The 17,434-nt window shown below is 38.8% G+C and overlaps 1 protein-coding gene across 4 annotated transcripts in view; it reads right to left on the bottom strand.

Annotated features, from left to right (window-relative positions):
- The window catches only part of entpd5b (ectonucleoside triphosphate diphosphohydrolase 5b), a 63,764-nt gene extending 46,806 nt beyond the window's left edge, over positions 1 to 16,958 (bottom strand). For 3 of the 4 annotated variants that reach the window (XM_077016758.1, XM_077016757.1, XM_077016755.1), the window contains exons 1-8: positions 16,224 to 16,958; positions 14,682 to 14,943; positions 14,362 to 14,441; positions 13,467 to 13,610; positions 13,218 to 13,293; positions 12,756 to 12,791; positions 12,508 to 12,596; positions 12,319 to 12,398 (exon numbers count right to left, since the gene is read on the bottom strand). In XM_077016758.1, the coding sequence (XP_076872873.1) occupies positions 12,319 to 12,398; positions 12,508 to 12,596; positions 12,756 to 12,791; positions 13,218 to 13,293; positions 13,467 to 13,610; positions 14,362 to 14,441; positions 14,682 to 14,919 (743 nt within the window). In that variant the 5' untranslated portion in view covers positions 14,920 to 14,943; positions 16,224 to 16,958. The remainder of the gene's footprint in view (positions 1 to 12,318; positions 12,399 to 12,507; positions 12,597 to 12,755; positions 12,792 to 13,217; positions 13,294 to 13,466; positions 13,611 to 14,361; positions 14,442 to 14,681; positions 14,944 to 16,223) is intronic. The other variant, XM_077016756.1, reaches the window with a different exon arrangement.
- Positions 16,959 to 17,434: the final 476 nt, after the last annotated feature.

Raw genomic sequence — 17,434 nt, forward strand, 5'->3', positions numbered from 1 at the left:
AAACATCGAAACGGACTGAAAACTATTTCTCACATGAAATACCACACAAACACACACACAAAGCTGATCTCAGCATGTGATTTAGTTCTGTGATCTAAATCATTTTGCCAATACAATTTATTTTGAACCTTTTGTGTCTTTACTGCCTCAACTGAATCTTTTTTTTAAAATAAAGTACACTGCCTGACCAGAAATTAACCTTTAAGTCACCAAAATGTCCTATTTCATTACTGAGATTAATGAGATATCAGTATGGTAGTACTTGGCCTCCATCTAGTGGCCATATTCCGGAACTGACTGAAAACTATTACATGAAACACCACACAAACACACACAAAGCTGATCTCAGCATTGTGATTTAGTTCTGTGATCTGACTCAATTTCCCAATACACATTATTTTGATCCTTTTCGGCCTTTAGTGCCTCAACTGAACCTTTTTTTGCACATTGATTTATTTGTGCATTTTTTTCCACTCAAATAGCTTCTTTTCACATTTAGGGTCTAAAGGACCTTTTGGGCCTCTGCCAATTGAGGCCAAGAGGCCTATTCGTGTGTGAACCCGCCAATTGCCGCTTGCGGCTATATTTAGGGTTCACACACGTAGTGTGGGAAACCTATTGTAATTGTCGGGTTTTTTCTTTCTTCTTATTATTATTATTATTTTTCTACTGATAAAACGCATACTGCAGCCTAGACCGTAAGGCCCAGGGAGACCAAACTTGGCAGGATGGTGTAGTCTCTTTGCGAGACCGTGCTAAAGCACAGAGACCCACATTGGCCTGATGGTGGCGCTATAGCGCACCATTTTGCGTTTTGGTCCATATCTCCCAAACCGTAGGGCCTAGAAACAAAATTCCACTTCTGATGGATTCCTTGGCTCAAGCCAAACAAAAAAGCCTCAAGAACCATTAAGCTCCGCCTACTTAGATTTTTTGCTAATTTGCATAATATGCAAAACCTACTTTTTTGTACTGGTCCCTGGTTTTTCATCCGATCACCACAACCTTGGTGTCAAAATATTCAGGAGAATCTCATTATCAAAATTGCTTAAAAATATTTTGAGATTTGCATACAGTCTGGTTGTCACATGTCAATCAATAGCTCCGAGGCGTGGCCAAATTTACTTAAACAGCCATATCTCAGCAACGCTTTGACCGATCTTCATAAAATTTTAACAGTTGTTAGGGCACATGACTCCGAGGTCATAGGTCAAAGCTGGCCACGATTGTCCAATAGGGGGCGCTATAACATGGGAAAAACTGTTTCTCAGAAACCATTAGTCACATCAAGCCAAAACTTTACAGGCATCATCAGGGGCCCAAGTGATATCAAGACACACAATGATGACATCATCACTCAAAAAACATGGCCGCCATGAGCCAATTAATTTTTATTTGAATTAATTGGCCATTTGACAGACTTACCATTGGCCAAACAACATCAAACCTCACCACTGTGCATATCTCAGGACTATGTGTCATGCTGTGCAGTTTTGAAACATTTGGCCACTAGTTGGCGCTATTTGTGAAAATCATGCATAACTCCTCCAAATTTTCACTTAGGAACATGCAACTTGTTTCATTTTATTCCTTGCAGTAGACCTGACAACTTTGCAATTACAAGTCCTGTTAAAAAATGCATACTTTTGTCACATTCATCAATTGTTTGAAAATAGCTATTTACAAACTAGTCATAGGAATTTGATCCAATTATGGAAAAATTGCTATGTGCATAATCAGTAGACTCTGTAGGTAAAAACTGATTAAAAAAATTTTGGATTTTTATTTTTCTGATTGGTCCATTTTCCCATTATATCATTGTGGCCATGCCATAAATGACCTTTATTGCTATAACTCATAAACCATGTAAGTGATCAACTCCCAATTTGAAAGGCTTTTATATCCTGAAGTCCTTGTGAGGTAGGCCAAGTTTGGTTCAAATTGGCCTGTCGGGGGCGCTACAGTACCCAAAAACCTAAGAAATCATAAAAACTCATGCAGCAATCTTGTTATGCAGAATACAGACAAGTAATGGGGCTTGTATGATTCAGATCAATGAGGTCTATAACATTGCAATTACATCTCATAACAAAAAGTGCACTGCCTGACCAGAAATGAACCTTTTAATTCACCAAAATGTCAATGCATTACTGAGATTAATGAGATATCAGTATGATAGTACTTGGGCTCCATCTAGTGGCCAAACACCGAAACTGACTGAAAACTATTGCTCACATGAAACACCACACAAACACACACAAAGCTGATCTCAGCATGTGATTTAGTTCTGTGATCTGAATTATTTTGCCAATACCCATTATTTTGATCATTTTGGCCCTTTAGTGCCCCAATTGAACCTTTTTTTGCACATTGATTTATTTGTGCATTTTTTCCACTCATACAGCTTCTTTTGGGTCTAAAGAACCTATTGGGTCTATTGCCTATTGAAGCCAAGTGGCCTATTCGTGTGTGAACCCGCCAATTGCCGCTTGCGGCTATATTTATTATTATTTTTCTACTGATAAAACGCATACTGCAGCCTAGACCGTAAGGCCCAGGGAGACCAAACTTGGCAGGATGGTGTAGTCTCTTTGCGAGACCATGCTAAAGCACAGAGACCCACATTGGCCTGATGGTGGCGCTATAGCGCACCATTTTGCGTTTTGGTCCATATCTCCCAAACCGTAGGGCCTAGAAACAAAATTCCACTTCTGATGGATTCCTTGGCTCAAGCCAAACAAAAAAGCCTCAAGAACCATTAAGCTCCGCCTACTTAGATTTTTTGCTAATTTGCATAATATGCAAAACCTACTTTTTCCTACTACTCCTTGGTTTTTCATCGGATCACCACAACCTTGGTGTCAAAATATTCAGGAGAATCTCATTATCAAAGTTGCTTAAAAACATTTTGATATTTGCATACAGTCTGGTTGTCACATGTCAATCAATAGCTCCAAGGCGTGGCCAAATTTACTTAAACAGCCATATCTCAGCAACGCTTTGACGGATCTTCATAAAATTTTAACAGTTGTTAGGGCACATGACTCCGAGGTCATAGGTCAAAGCTGGCCTCGATTGTCCAATAGGGGGCGCTATAACATGGGAAAAACTGTATCTCAGAAACCATTAGTCACATCAAGCCAAAACTTTACAGGCATCATCAGGGGCCCAAGTGATATCAAGACACACAATGATGACATCATCACTCAAAAAACATGGCCGCCATGAGCCAATTAATTTTTATTTGAAATAATTGGCCATTTGACAGACTTACCATTGGCCAAACAACATGAAACCTCACCACTGTGCATATCTCAGGACTATGTGTCATGCTGTGCAGTTTTAAATCATATGGCCACTAGGTGGCGCTATTTGTGAAAATCATGCATAACTCCTCCAAATTTTCACTTACGAACATGCAGCTTGTTTCATTTTATTCCTTGCAGTAGACCTGACAACTTTGCAATTACAAGTCCTATTAAAAAATGCATACTTTTGTCACATTCATCTATTGTTTGAAAATAGCTATTTACAAACTAGTCATAGGAATTTGATCCAATTATGGAAAAATTGCTATGAGCATAATCAGTAGACTCTGTAGGTAAAAACTGAGTAAAAAAATGTTGGATTTTTATTTTTCTGATTGGTCCATTTTCCCATTATATCATTGTGGCCATGCCATATATGACCTATATTGCTATAACTCATAAACCATGTATGCAATCAATTCCCAATTTGAAAGGCTTTTATATCCTGAAGTCCTTGTGAGGTATGCCAAGTTTGGTTCAAATTGGCCTGTCGGGGGCGCTACAGTACCCAAAAACCTAAGAAAACATAAAAACTCATGCTGCAATCTTGTTATGCAGAATACAGACAAGTAATTGGTCTTGTATTGTCCAGATCAATAAGTTCTATAACATTGCAATTGCATCTTATAACAAAAAGTGCACTGCCTGACCAGAAATGAACCTTTTAATTCACCAAAATGTCATATTGCATTACTGAGATTAATGAGATATCAGTATGGTAGTACTTGGGCTCCATCTAGTGGCCAAACATCGGAACGGACTGAAAACTATTTCTCACATGAAATACCACACAAACACACACACAAAGCTAATCTCAGCATGTGATTTAGTTCTGTGATTTGAATCATTTTGCCAATACACATTATTTTGATCCTTTTGGGCCTTTAGTGCCCCAATTGAACATTTTTTTGCACATTGATTTATTTGTGCATTTTTTCCACTCAAACAGCTTCTTTTGGGTCTAAAGGACCTATTGGGTCTATTGCCTATTGAAGCCAAGTGGCCTATTCGTGTGTGAACCCGCCAATTGCCGCTTGCGGCTATATTTAGGGTTCACACACACAGTGTGGGAAACCTATTGTTATTGTCGGGTTTTTTCTTTCTTTCTTTCTTATTAGGGGTCCAAGCACCAGCGGTGCTGGAACCCTATTGTATTTGTTCCGATTATTATTATTATTATTATTATTATTATTCTTTTTCTCCGCTAAAACGCGTTGTACAGCCTAAACCGTAAGACCTACAGACTTCTCCTTTGGCCAACTTGTAGTACTCCTCTCCGCTACTCAGGCGCAACACGCCAGCCCAATCCGACCATAGGTGGCGCTATAGCGCACACAAACGCATGAAAAAGTTTAAACAGGTGTTTCTCCTAAACCGTATGTCCTAGAGATAAAATTCAAACTGCATCTGATCAGGCATGTGCTCATCTAAAAAAAGTTCCATTGAAGCCATATGCTCCGCCCCTTACATGTCGAGCTAATTTGCATAATATGCAAATACGCACACATTTTTGAGCGCGTACTAGTCCCTGGATTTTTCACATACATGCACATATGTGGTATCCATGCGTTCAGAAGAGTCTGAACTTTAATTGTTATGGAGCCAAAGTGCACATTTCTGCACATGGGCGTGGCCACATGCATCAGAAGTCAAGCGTAGAAAATTCCTTCGCCAAAAATCCACATATTCTGCTGTATCTCAGGCATACTTTCATGTATTCACTCCAAATTTCACACACATGTACCTATTGGGTGTCTAGACCGGCACATACATTTTGGCAGACATGCACACCTAGGTGGCGCTATAACGGCCAAAAAACTCTCCTGCCCACACCGATTGGCCAAATAACTCCAAACTTGGTACGCATCATCTATATGCACCTATGACACAGGTCCTTGACCTGCACCATCATATGTCCAATATGGCCGCCGCTATCGACCAATCAACTTTCAGTACACCTTTCACAAGCTTATCATATGCCAATTAACATGAAACTCACATATTATGTTCATCTACACACCCTCTAATACATATCAAAGTATGACGGGAATTGCACCACTAGGTGGCGCTATACTAGAAATTCCTGAATTACTCCTACATGCTTTCATGTAGAAGGACAATCATGATCTCATATGATTCTATGCAAAATCACTAACAACTTTGTAATTGCAAGTGCTTTGCAAAAAAGTACAGATTTTTGTGTATAATCCAATACATATAATTTACACTTTTCATACTAGTCCTAGGATTTTCACTCCATCACCTCAAATCACATATTATAATATCCAGCAGCATGTGAAATACAAAACTGGTGGAACAAATTCTAAGATTCTTGCAATTTAATATTTTTCATATGCATCACAATGGTACCGTCATGACATATGAACTGCATATTTCAAAAACTCCCCTATATAATGTCTGATTGTTATGAAAATGGACAGACACATTCAGAAGACCACTGAGGTGATATCTGCCAAGTTTGTGCCAAATCCATCCACAAATGGTTGTACTGTGAATATTTTCATTTTCTATGCTGAACATGCATGCAGACCAAAGGTCATTCTTTTCCTCAAAAGAGTTAGAGTTGAGCCTGTAATCCAGTCAGACCCATTAGCTCAATGGGTAGAGCAATGTGCTCCCAGCCACAATGCACGTGGACAACGGGGGTTCGAATCCCACGTTGGGCAGTATTCCACCATAAGTTTAAAAAGCTGCAATTTAGATTCTGTTTTTTGAGCAGGTACTTCATTCACGAACGTGCTTCATATACTTTCATGTACATTTCATATACCTTTACATGATGTACCAGTGGGTGCGCAAATCTTGCCAAACCTCAGCTTGGACCCCGTAATTGCCGCTTGCGGCTATATTATTATTATTATTATTATTCTTTTTCTCCGCTAAAACGCGTTGTACAGCCTAAACCGTAAGACCTACAGACTTCTCCTTTGGCCAACTTGTAGTACTCCTCTCCGCTACTCAGGCGCAACACGCCAGCCCAATCCGACCATAGGTGGCGCTATAGCGCACACAAACGCATGAAAAAGTTTAAACAGGTGTTTCTCCTAAACCGTATGTCCTAGAGATAAAATTCAAACTGCATCTGATCAGGCATGTGCTCATCTAAAAAAAGTTCCATTGAAGCCATATGCTCCGCCCCTTACATGTCGAGCTAATTTGCATAATATGCAAATACGCACACATTTTTGAGCGCGTACTAGTCCCTGGATTTTTCACATACATGCACATATGTGGTATCCATGCGTTCAGAAGAGTCTGAACTTTAATTGTTATGGAGCCAAAGTGCACATTTCTGCACATGGGCGTGGCCACATGCATCAGAAGTCAAGCGTAGAAAATTCCTTCGCCAAAAATCCACATATTCTGCTGTATCTCAGGCATACTTTCATGTATTCACTCCAAATTTCACACACATGTACCTATTGGGTGTCTAGACCGGCACATACATTTTGGCAGACATGCACACCTAGGTGGCGCTATAACGGCCAAAAAACTCTCCTGCCCACACCGATTGGCCAAATAACTCCAAACTTGGTACGCATCATCTATATGCACCTATGACACAGGTCCTTGACCTGCACCATCATATGTCCAATATGGCCGCCGCTATCGACCAATCAACTTTCAGTACACCTTTCACAAGCTTATCATATGCCAATTAACATGAAACTCACATATTATGTTCATCTACACACCCTCTAATACATATCAAAGTATGACGGGAATTGCACCACTAGGTGGCGCTATACTAGAAATTCCTGAATTACTCCTACATGCTTTCATGTAGAAGGACAATCATGATCTCATATGATTCTATGCAAAATCACTAACAACTTTGTAATTGCAAGTGCTTTGCAAAAAAGTACAGATTTTTGTGTATAATCCAATACATATAATTTACACTTTTCATACTAGTCCTAGGATTTTCACTCCATCACCTCAAATCACATATTATAATATCCAGCAGCATGTGAAATACAAAACTGGTGGAACAAATTCTAAGATTCTTGCAATTTAATATTTTTCATATGCATCACAATGGTACCGTCATGACATATGAACTGCATATTTCAAAAACTCCCCTATATAATGTCTGATTGTTATGAAAATGGACAGACACATTCAGAAGACCACTGAGGTGATATCTGCCAAGTTTGTGCCAAATCCATCCACAAATGGTTGTACTGTGAATATTTTCATTTTCTATGCTGAACATGCATGCAGACCAAAGGTCATTCTTTTCCTCAAAAGAGTTAGAGTTGAGCCTGTAATCCAGTCAGACCCATTAGCTCAATGGGTAGAGCAATGTGCTCCCAGCCACAATGCACGTGGACAACGGGGGTTCGAATCCCACGTTGGGCAGTATTCCACCATAAGTTTAAAAAGCTGCAATTTAGATTCTGTTTTTTGAGCAGGTACTTCATTCACGAACGTGCTTCATATACTTTCATGTACATTTCATATACCTTTACATGATGTACCAGTGGGTGCGCAAATCTTGCCAAACCTCAGCTTGGACCCCGTAATTGCCGCTTGCGGCTATATTTATTATTATTTTTCTACTGATAAAACGCATACTGCAGCCTAGACCGTAAGGCCCAGGGAGACCAAACTTGGCAGGATGGTGTAGTCTCTTTGCGAGACCGTGCTAAAGCACAGAGACCCACATTGTCCTGATGGTGGCGCTATAGCGCACCATTTTGCGTTTTGGTCCATATCTCCCAAACCGTAGGGCCTAGAAACAAAATTCCACTTCTGATGGATTCCTTGGCTCAAGCCAAACAAAAAAGCCTCAAGAACCATTAAGCTCCGCCTACTTAGATTTTTTGCTAATTTGCATAATATGCAAAACCTACTTTTTTACACTAGTCCCTGGTTTTTTATCGGATCACCACAACCTTGGTGTCAAAATATTCAGGAGAATCTCATTATCAAAGTTGCTTAAAAACATTTTGAGATTTGCATATAGTCTGGCTGTCACATGTCAATCAATAGCTCCGAGGCGTGGCCAAATTTACTTAAACAGCCATATCTCAGCAACGCTTTGACCGATCTTCATAAAATTTTAACAGTTGTTAGGGCACATGACTCCGAGGTCATAGGTCAAAGCTGGCCACGATCGTCCAATAGGGGGCGCTATAACATGGGAAAAACTGTATCTCAGAAACCATTAGTCACATCAAGCCAAAACTTTACAGGCATCATCAGGGGCCCAAGTGATATCAAGACACACAATGATGACATCATCACTCAAAAAACATGGCCGCCATGAGCCAATTAATTTTTATTTGAATTAATTGGCCATTTGACAGACTTACCATTGGCCAAACAACATGAAACCTCACCACTGTGCATATCTTAGGACTATGTGTCATGCTGTGCAGTTTTAAAACATTTGGGCACTATGTGGCGCTATTTGTGAAAATCATGCATAACTCCTCCAAATTTTCACTTAGGAACATGCAACTTGTTTCTTTTTATTCCTTGCAGTAGACCTGACAACTTTGCAATTACAAGTCCTATTAAAAAATGCATACTTTTGTCACATTCATCTATTGTTTGAAAATAGCTATTTACAAACTAGTCATAGGAATTTGATCCAATTATGGAAAAATTGCTATGAGCATAATCAGTAGACTCTGTAGGTAAAAACTGAGTAAAAAAATGTTGGATTTTTATTTTTCTGATTGGTCCATTTTCCCATTATATCATTGTGGCCATGCCATATATGACCTATATTGCTATAACTCATAAACCATGTATGCAATCAATTCCCAATTTGAAAGGCTTTTATATCCTGAAGTCCGTGTGAGGTATGCCAAGTTTGGTTCAAATTGGCCTGTCGGGGGCGCTACAGTACCCAAAAACCTAAGAAAACATAAAAACTCATGCTGCAATCTTGTTATGCAGAATACAGACAAGTAATTGGTCTTGTATGATCCAGATCAATAAGTTCTATAACATTGCAATTGCATCTTATAACAAAAAGTGCACTGCCTGACCAGAAATGAACCTTTTAATTCACCAAAATGTCATATTGCATTACTGAGATTAATGAGATATCAGTATGGTAGTACTTGGGCTCCATCTAGTGGCCAAACATCGGAACGGACTGAAAACTATTTCTCACATGAAATACCACACAAACACACACACAAAGCTGATCTCAGCATGTGATTTAGTTCTGTGATTTGAATCATTTTGCCAATACACATTATTTTGATCCTTTTTGGGCCTTTAGTGCCCCAATTGAACATTTTTTTGCACATTGATTTATTTGTGCATTTTTTCCACTCAAACAGCTTCTTTTGGGTCTAAAGGACCTATTGGGTCTATTGCCTATTGAAGCCAAGTGGCCTATTCGTGTGTGAACCCGCCAATTGCCGCTTGCGGCTATATTTATTATTATTTTTCTCCGCATAAAACGCATACTGCAGCCTAGACCGTAAGGCCCAGGAAGACCAATCTTGGCAGAATGGTGTAGTCTGTTTGCGGGACCGTGCTAAAGTACAGACACCCACATTGGCCTGATGGTGGCGCTATAGCGCAGCATTTTGCGTTTTGGTCCATATCTCCCACCCCGTAGGTCCTAGACACAAAATTCCACTTCAGGTGCATTCCTTGGCTCCAGACAAACAAAAAAGCCTCAAGAACCATTAAGCTCCGCCTACTTAGATTTTTTGCTAATTTGCATAATGTGCAAAACCTACTTTTTTATACTAGTCCCTGGTTTTTCATCTGATCACCACAATCTTGGTGTCAAAACATTCACAAGAATCTCATTATCAAGGAATATCAACAAAACTGTGACATTCGTATACAGTCTGGTTGTCACATGTCAATCAATAGCTCTGAGGTGTGGCCAAATTGACTTCAGCAGCTATATCTCAGCAATGCTTTGACCAATCTTCATGAAAATTTATCAGTTGTTAGGGCACATGACTCAGAGGTCAAAGGTCAAAGCTGGCCCAGATTGTCCAATAGGGGGCGCTATAACATGGGAAAAACTGTTTCTCAGAAACCATTAGTCACATCAAGCCAAGACTTTACAGGCATCATCAGGGGCCCAAGTGGTATCAAGGCACACAATGATGACATCATCACTCAAAAAACATGGCCGCCATGAGCTAATAAATTTTACTTTGAATTAATTGGCCATTTGACAAACTTACCATAGGTACATACACATGAAACTGACATGGTATGTTCATGTACACACCCTCTAAGACATACTCATGTTAGAAGGGAATTGCACCACTAGGTGGCGCTATACTAGAAAATCCAGAATTTCTCCTACATATTTTCACTTATCAAGAAATGCTTGCACTCATATGATTGTATGCAGAATTCCTAGCAACTTTCTAATTACATGTGCTTTGCAAAAATGTACCACTTTTTCACTATTATCAAATATATATAACTTTCATACTAGTCCTAGCATTTTAACTCCATCACCTTTAAATCACACCTTGTAATACTCAGCAGACTCTGAAATGCTAAGATTAGCAAGAAAATCCTAAGGTTTTCACAAATTAATATTTTTCATATGCATCACAATGCTACCATCGTAACACATCAAATTCACAGTTCAATAACTACGCCATAGTATGTCTGATTGTTATGAAAATTGACATCCGCATTCACATGACCATTGTGGTGCTGTGTGCCAAGTTTGAGCCAAATCCGTCCACAAACAGCTCTACAGTGAATATTTTCATTTTCCATACTGAGCTGTGCAGGGAGAAGACGAGAGCTGCTCAGCCCACACGCACGTGCCATTCTCGCACACGCTGCCCCCCTCCTCCACTCCCCCATGCTTCTAACACTTTACAACCCATGGGCTCTCCCTCCCCCTCTCTCTCTTTCACATGCACTCACAAAAACAAAGGCCTCTCTGGCCTATACGTTTTACATACACACTAATTCTAGCCATTACTACCAATTACCCAGTGACTAATATACAGATATTTAGCTTCTTTTTTTCCACACACCCTCACACAGGACTTCCTATATGCTTCATATATACATTTCTCTAGCCATTTTCAACACACTAACTGATATTTAGCTTCACTTTTCCATCCACACTCTCAACTCATGCCCTCTATACATCCTGAAATGACATAAGAGAGGACAGAGATATGTAATTCACATTTCACACACAACCTCTATATAACTGCATGCTTTACTTATCATCAAAGTCTTGTTAGATACACATTCCTAGTGGCCTCCCTACTATGGGCACAACAGTGAGAACATGTCAGAGTAGGGATGAGAACATCATGAACAGGCAAAGATAAGAATATTTGTGTTATTTTATTGTATAGTAAGCCATCACTCTTTGGTTTGTTTGAGATTCACATGTGACAGATTTTGTCAGCTAAATGAAAAGGGTTAAAGAGTGGGGTTTACATGTGGGGCATTAACAAGAGCTCTCCTGCTGCTATGTTCACAACTTCTGACAAATTCAGCCAAAGGTATATTTATTTGACTAGGCCCCTGGGTCAGTGCTTTTAACCTAATCTCAGCATTTGATTTAGTTGTATGGTCTGAATTATTTTGCATATATCTTCCACACTGTATGGCCTAGAAACAAAATTCTACTTGAGCTGTATTCATTGGCTCAAGCCAACCAACAAAGCCCTTAATGCATACATGAAAAAACACACAAACACACACATACAAAGCTAATCACAGCATTTGATTAACTTCTATGATCTGAATCATTTTGCCAATACATTTTGTTTTGATCTTTTGGGCCTTTATTGCCCCAGTTGAATATTTTTTTGCAAATTACATTATCTGTCCATTTTTTGGACTGAAGTAGCTTCATATCACTTGTTGGTCTAAAAGACCCTTTGGGCTTTTTTGCCTTTTTTTGTGTGAACCCGCCAATCGCCGCTTGCGGCTATATTTTCTTATATTTTTTGCATGCAAAATAATAATAATAAAAATAATAATAATAAAGAAAGACAATGTTTATTTTAATTACCTGTGTGTATACAGCTCATATGTTGTGTTAATTACATCAAATCTTGCTGTATAATCAGCTGGAGCACTTTCTATTGTTTTCTGCAAAAAACGAGCACACAACAAATACTGGTTCCTAAAACATAACAGACAAGTGCCTCACAGCCTCTGGATTTAAAAGTACATGCAGAAAATATAAATTTACACCTACTTTTGAATTGGGAAGAAAGGTGATTTGAGTTGAACCTCCACCTAAATCCAAAATTCCTACTGTCTTTTCTGTCTTGGGGTAAAGATGGCCTACAAGTATATTTTAAAAGCAATTCAACACTTTTTTTGGTTCACCATTGATAGTGCAGGCAGTGATAAAAAAGTATTCAATGTTCTGATTATACTGTAGACAGGAATTTTGGAATGTAATAATTTAGTCTCTATGAGAACAAACTTCCAACAAATCACCTGTTAGAAAATTTAAGGTCACCCAGGCCAAGATCCCTACAAAAATAAAAAATAATTATTGTATAATTTATTATCTGATTTGTATTATAAGTCCAACATGTTCATCCAAGTCAAAACAAGTTTATCTGGCTTCAAAAAGCACATCTAATTATTCCACATCATATAATGGCAGCTATTATTAGTTAGGCCGCTAATGACGCTAACCAGTTTTTAACACAAACCAAGCTTGTCAAACCAAAAAAAAAAAAAGAAGAAGAAGCCCTAAGACATGTCATCACTTCTCATGCCTTTAAGACTTCATATCAGAACAGGAGTAGTTCGCCTTTTCATGTTATAACTGGACGGTATCTTGGTAGCTTTAAAACTGACATTGTTAGAGTTTGTTTTGCTGACAACACTCACAATCAGCCACCTTCAGCGCATATTTAAAAGTGCCAGATTTGTATAGGCAAGCAGGCCTACCTTCACTAGTTCCATTCAACATGCTTACGCCATCAGCAGGAACATAAAATGGAGATTCATCAAACACTTTTTGAACCTAAAGGAAATAGCACATTGAGCCCTTTGGAGCACTGCACACAGAGTACACACATAATCAAGGTCAAGGTTTATGATCATTTCACCATATACTTTGTATATGCTGGAATGATATGTTACTTCTGTTTGATGTTAGAATACACAACAGCAGAACACCTGCTATAGGCCTCTGACCTCCTCTAGTAGTGCATGAGCTTTGGCTGGTGGCAACAGTCTCAGTCCAGCTGTTGCCTTGAACACCAGTGGGGTTTGTTTCCACGCCACACGAGGCACAGTGTTCTCTGCAACCTTTAACAACCGCCGCACCACCTGTCCAACCTTCAGACATACACAAATCAGCACTTTTCTGAAGTGGTTTTGGACCTCCCCATATATAAAACGCTTAAACCCAGGAAGAATTGTGGTTTAAAAAGAAGAGACGCATAAAGAAGAGAATGATTTTTGAAGTTTATGACAAAAATGACATTTATTTTATTAAATAAAGATAACACACTAAGTTGTTTCTAGCAGTAGTTAACAATTTTGCAACATTTCAATATAGCCTAAAATCACCTGCCCCAAACAGCTCTGACCCACTGCTCTGACTGCACAAGACTGGTAGTGTTCCTGTGGTCAAAGCTGGCGCAACCTATACACCCACTACGCACATTGCGAAGGCCCCTGGAAATGAAGGAAGACGCCCAACATCAAATCAAGTGCATCATAAATAGATGAAGTGAAACTAAATGCATCAACCCATATGCAAGCACCATAACCCTGTCATCACTTCACCGACTGTCCTTCCTTGGACCACTTATGTTATGTACTAACCATGGCATATCAGGAACACTACACAAAAACTAGGCTACAGCTTTGGAGAAGGTCTGACCCAGTCGGCTTGCTGTCACAATCTGGCCATTTTCTAAGTTACTCAGGTCTGTGCACTTGCCCATTTGTCCTGCATTCAAGAAATTTATGTTTACTTGCTGCCCAATATATATGCCACTGTAACGAGATAAATAATGCTATTCACTTCACATGTTAGCAGTTCAAAATGTGGCTAATCAGATTTACATTAACAGAGACTCACATATTCAGGCTTGTCAGCATAGGCAGATAAACCAGGCTTCACAGCATCAAACATTTCAGCGTCCAAATTGGGTAGTCCATCTAGAGTACAAACAAATTTATAGAGGACATATAGAGGACAAAATTAATTATTAAAAAAACAACAAATAGGAAAACATACAATATGTAACAACACATTGCTTCTATCTGTGCATAACTACACAAAAAGTTTTAGAATTAGCATATCTCATTAGCATATGAGATAATTGAGACATGATCATTTTTGGACATCAACATTGGGAGGAACATTGAAGCTATAAGTAGTTGGGCATTAACCCTTACCTGGATCTTTCTGTATAAAGGTATAAACATGTATACGTGTGCCAGTACTCCCACCATCGAACATGATCCCATAGAAAATCTGGCTGGTATTGGCAGGGCAGGTAACAGAGGAAGACATGCTTCCAAAGCTTGCTGCAAAATCCAGACCACTGCTCACATAACCCTGTGCCTTGGAATCCCTCACCAGAATCCATAAAAACAGCAGAGGAAGCACAGGACACTTGCTCATTGAAGCCATGCTGCACAAGCTATCTAATTACCCCTGTGGATGTTTTTAGAAAGCAAAGATTTGTATCAGACACATGGTTAAGCACTGATAACAAAACACACAAAGGTACACCGACAAAAATGTCATTCAATAGGGAGATACAATTTTAACCTCTTAGGCATCCATGCAATAAATAAACAATTTACATAATCATGGATCAAACCTTCAGCAGAATAGCCTCACATTCTAAAATGCTGGCTCCTATAAAACTAACAAGTCAGACTTTAGTACAAAGAAAATGCTTAACCTATCATACTCATTACCAACTAAAGTACAGTAGATGTGCTTTAAAAAGGTCACCAACCCCAAAGGCACCTTTAGGAGATTCACTTCAGTAAATGTACCATTTGTAAATGTATTTAAATTTATTTAAAGAATGGTTGGTTGTAGGTTGCCTACATTTGGACATTATTTTATAATTCATACAATTAATAATAGACAGCAAAAATAAAACACAATAGTTAGACACATCACTAACTGCTGCACAAAAACACTACATGAAGTAATCAGAACAAATTAAGTATCTGAAAGCAGACAACAGCACAGTGGTAAACAATTTATACTGCTGCTCACAGTGAGGAACAATTTTAATTGCTAGTATGGCAGCAGGACTGCAGGCCACTATACACATATTTTAAGGAGGGGGTGGGGGTGCTCTTCACATGAACAGCTTCTGCGTAAACTGTTAAAACATTGGTAACTGGGTAAACATTAAACAACTATTAGCTAAATATAAGCTACCTAAAGTTCATATTTGCAGGTTCATTACATCAAGTACATAATCAAAGACTAACATATCTATATATAGAAATCATAATATTGGTTCATATAAAATGTTTATTTATTTAGTTTGGATTTAATGTTTTGTAATGTTTTGATGTTTAAGGATAATTACACTGGATATGGCTGTACCTTAGAATACATTCTCCATAGAGTGGAAACTATGTAAGAATGTTTGAAAGAGGCAAAAAAATAATAATAAGGATCACTAAATGGATGCTTATGAGTGATGACTAGTTTAGTATAAGCTGAATATACAGAAACTTCAAGTTGCTGTAGCAGCATTTCATCTAAACAGCACCCAGGTCTATTACCATACTATATTTAACCATTTTGCCAGTTTGCTTACATTGTTCTCATTTGAAACTCAAACAAGTGCACCAAACATGAAGAGGTGCAATGTTTACATGAAGAGGTGCAAGTTTTATATGTATTCATAGTTCATGGAGTCATTTTCTAGACAAACAAATGAGATGACCATTTTGTGCGTTTACCTGTGAGCAAAACAAAGATGTGGCAGGTCTCAGATATTTTTTTTTTTTCTTAGCTGCGCCTCTCACACCTCCCGGGTCTTGTCATGCTAAAATGAAAGGTCAGCTAGCCAACAACCCTAAAGTGATTATTTGTCGGGTGAGACATTTTACCGTATTTGGTTTTTGGAGGAGTTATCTTGATTGCTTGTTAACTTTAGCTACACGTGTCATATCACTGAGCAAATCATGTTCGCTGTGATTAAATTTATATGGTGGTGAGAAAGCTAGTTCATATAAACCCTGACCAGTTCATATAAACCCTGACCAGTTCGGGCTACTCGTCGGGTTAGCCGAGACGTTGTTAACTAACGTTAACCTGTGCACATTAAGAGGAACAGAAAGAGAGTGAGACAGCTAACGTTAGCCTGTACACGTTAAAAGGACCAGTGAGACAGCTAACGTTAGCCTGTATACTTGAAAGGAACTTAATGCTAACACTTCCCAGGATTTCTGTTATCTACGTGCCTAAACATAACTGCAACACAACTAGGAAACTACCAACTACTGTTTCCGTTCACTCTGAAGTCTAAGCGAGTCCATTAATAAAACGTAAATTGCCGTTTTTCATTCCGATATTGGTTAATGTTAATCTGCTGAGCTAATCAGGCAGTTAGCGACACTGAAATGGAAAAAAACAACATTAACCTGCAAACCAAGCGCGTGCAGAGCGGCCGCGTGCTGATCACGTGGTTGTTGCGTTTCGGCAGCTGAGCTTCTCTCGCGAGTTTGTTCAAGGCGTTACAACAGAAATTATTGAAAAGGAATTATTACTAATTATTCTTTTTTTATTTACCAATGCAAATTTACAGAACATATTTATACTGTTTTGGTTAATGTAAACCATTAGAATGTTCAACGTTTAAACAAATGCATTGTTGAATTCTGGGAATTGCCGTTCCTTGGCTTCTTGAGCGTAAAACAAACGGGGAAACTCTTAATCTCGCTTCAGAAAAGACTGACGTTAATTCTGAAGGCAATTTTAAGACAGCCTTTTTCATAACTAATATTGCTTTAGTTAATGTGGAGGACTGTGCGCACCACTTTATTAGCGAGACATGCTCTACTGTCTACATCTGCAGATTAACAACACACTGCCGACCCTTCACAACAGTTGTTCCCCATATTTAAAACATTTTTGCAACTACATATTTCTTGAATTCAACTGAAAATTT

The sequence above is a fragment of the Brachyhypopomus gauderio genome, chromosome 9 (genome assembly GCF_052324685.1).
Source record: "Brachyhypopomus gauderio isolate BG-103 chromosome 9, BGAUD_0.2, whole genome shotgun sequence".
Lineage (NCBI taxonomy): Eukaryota > Metazoa > Chordata > Actinopteri > Gymnotiformes > Hypopomidae > Brachyhypopomus > Brachyhypopomus gauderio.